Below are 1,483 nucleotides of genomic sequence, written 5' to 3' on the forward strand. Positions count from 1 at the left end.
CCGGTCGTTCCCCCCGTCCAGGAGTGTCTGTGTCTCCTTGCAGTAACGAGAAGGACCGGGCGAAAGCCCGCGTGAAGAAGAAGGAGGACCCGGCTGCCATCAAGGAGCGAGAGGTGTAAGTGCTGCCGACGCGTTGGGGAGGGAGGGAGAGAGGACTGGCCACGCCGCAGGCTGCAACCGAGGGCGTTTTTGGAACAAAACTTTAGGAAATGGTGCCCAAACCAAGAGATTGCACTTGAGTGGTGGCAGGAGGCCTGGCAGGTCACCATCGCACGCTGCCTTGTGCTGATTCTGCTCATTACTCTTCTTTTGTCTGTGCAGCGTGAAGGATTGGATATGTTGTTAACTGCAATTAACTGACGTGTCTTCTTTGTCTTCCGTGCAGCCCCCAGCATCCCTCTTGCTTGTTCTTCCAGTATAATACGCAGTTGGGGCCCCCTTATCACATCCTGATTGACACTAACTTCATCAACTTCTCCATCAAGGCCAAGCTGGACCTAGTACAGTCAATGATGGACTGTCTCTATGCCAAGTGTGAGTGTCTGCATCACTCGTGGCTTCTTCTGAACCGCATATTGCCATGGTGTGTTCTGTGTTGTGCCTTATCAGCCTCATACCATTAGCTGAGGCTAACAGAAATTTTGAAAAAAGGATCTGTGCTATAATAATCGAGCTCATTTTTCCTGGCTATAGTAACCCTGGACTGTCTCTGGTTTCAGTCAAACAACAGTCTTAAATGCTAATCTCAACAAAGGTAAACCATTAATAACTTTAAAATCTAAATTTGTGATGGCATGGTCAAACTCAGTGGCTCTACATTTAACCAGTTTGCAACCTTATCAGTTCTTACAAGTTTAAAACTGTAAGTAATATGTTAGAGAGTTCCATGATAGTTCCTGGGCATGTGGGCAATATAGAGGGGTCTATGAAGAAATACGGCTTGGTTTTAATGCAGACTTTTTTTTTGCATGTAGGTATTCCATGTATCACGGATTGTGTAATGGGTGAAATTGAGAAGTTAGGACAGAAGTACCGTGTGGCATTAAGGTAGGTGCAGGGTGTTCTTCTCTGTTCCTCCTGTTGGAGTAGGTGGCACATACTGATAATCTTATTGTGTCATCTGCAGTCTAGTCCAATGTAGTTTGTGCTCTCCAGGTGTACCAGTCAGATGTTGTTGTTCTTTACTTTTCATTTTGGTCCAAGAGGAGATAAAGTGTTCCTATATGCATGGTACAAGCGATCAGATGCCAGAAGAAGTCTAGTTAGAAGTCTAGATAACTTGTTTTAAATGACTTTGTTAGGCAAGGGCATAATACAGGGATCTTGAATCCAACTAAGAAATACTTAACCTATAATAATTAGCCAGACAAATTGCATTCTTTTTTGGTTCCTTATTTCAATTGACTGTTGTGTACCACTCACTCCATCCCTTCAGCCTTTGTTTTGAGAATAACATGCTGTGTATCACAGAAAGGGGCATTCC

The 1,483-nt window shown here is 44.4% G+C and overlaps 1 protein-coding gene across 1 annotated transcript in view; it reads left to right on the forward strand.

Moving 5' to 3' along the window:
* Positions 1 to 43: 43 nt before the first annotated feature.
* Positions 44 to 1,483, forward strand: part of FCF1 (FCF1 rRNA-processing protein) — a gene marked incomplete at its 5' end in the record, with an annotated part of 3,640 nt that continues 2,200 nt past the window's right edge. Inside the window, 3 exons of the mRNA XM_009870707.1 lie at positions 44 to 115; positions 386 to 534; positions 975 to 1,047. Coding sequence (XP_009869009.1) covers positions 44 to 115; positions 386 to 534; positions 975 to 1,047 — 294 coding nt within the window. The remainder of the gene's footprint in view (positions 116 to 385; positions 535 to 974; positions 1,048 to 1,483) is intronic.

This window comes from Apaloderma vittatum, unplaced genomic scaffold, assembly GCF_000703405.1.
Source record: "Apaloderma vittatum isolate BGI_N311 unplaced genomic scaffold, ASM70340v1 scaffold43665, whole genome shotgun sequence".
In the NCBI taxonomy this organism is placed as follows: domain Eukaryota; kingdom Metazoa; phylum Chordata; class Aves; order Trogoniformes; family Trogonidae; genus Apaloderma; species Apaloderma vittatum.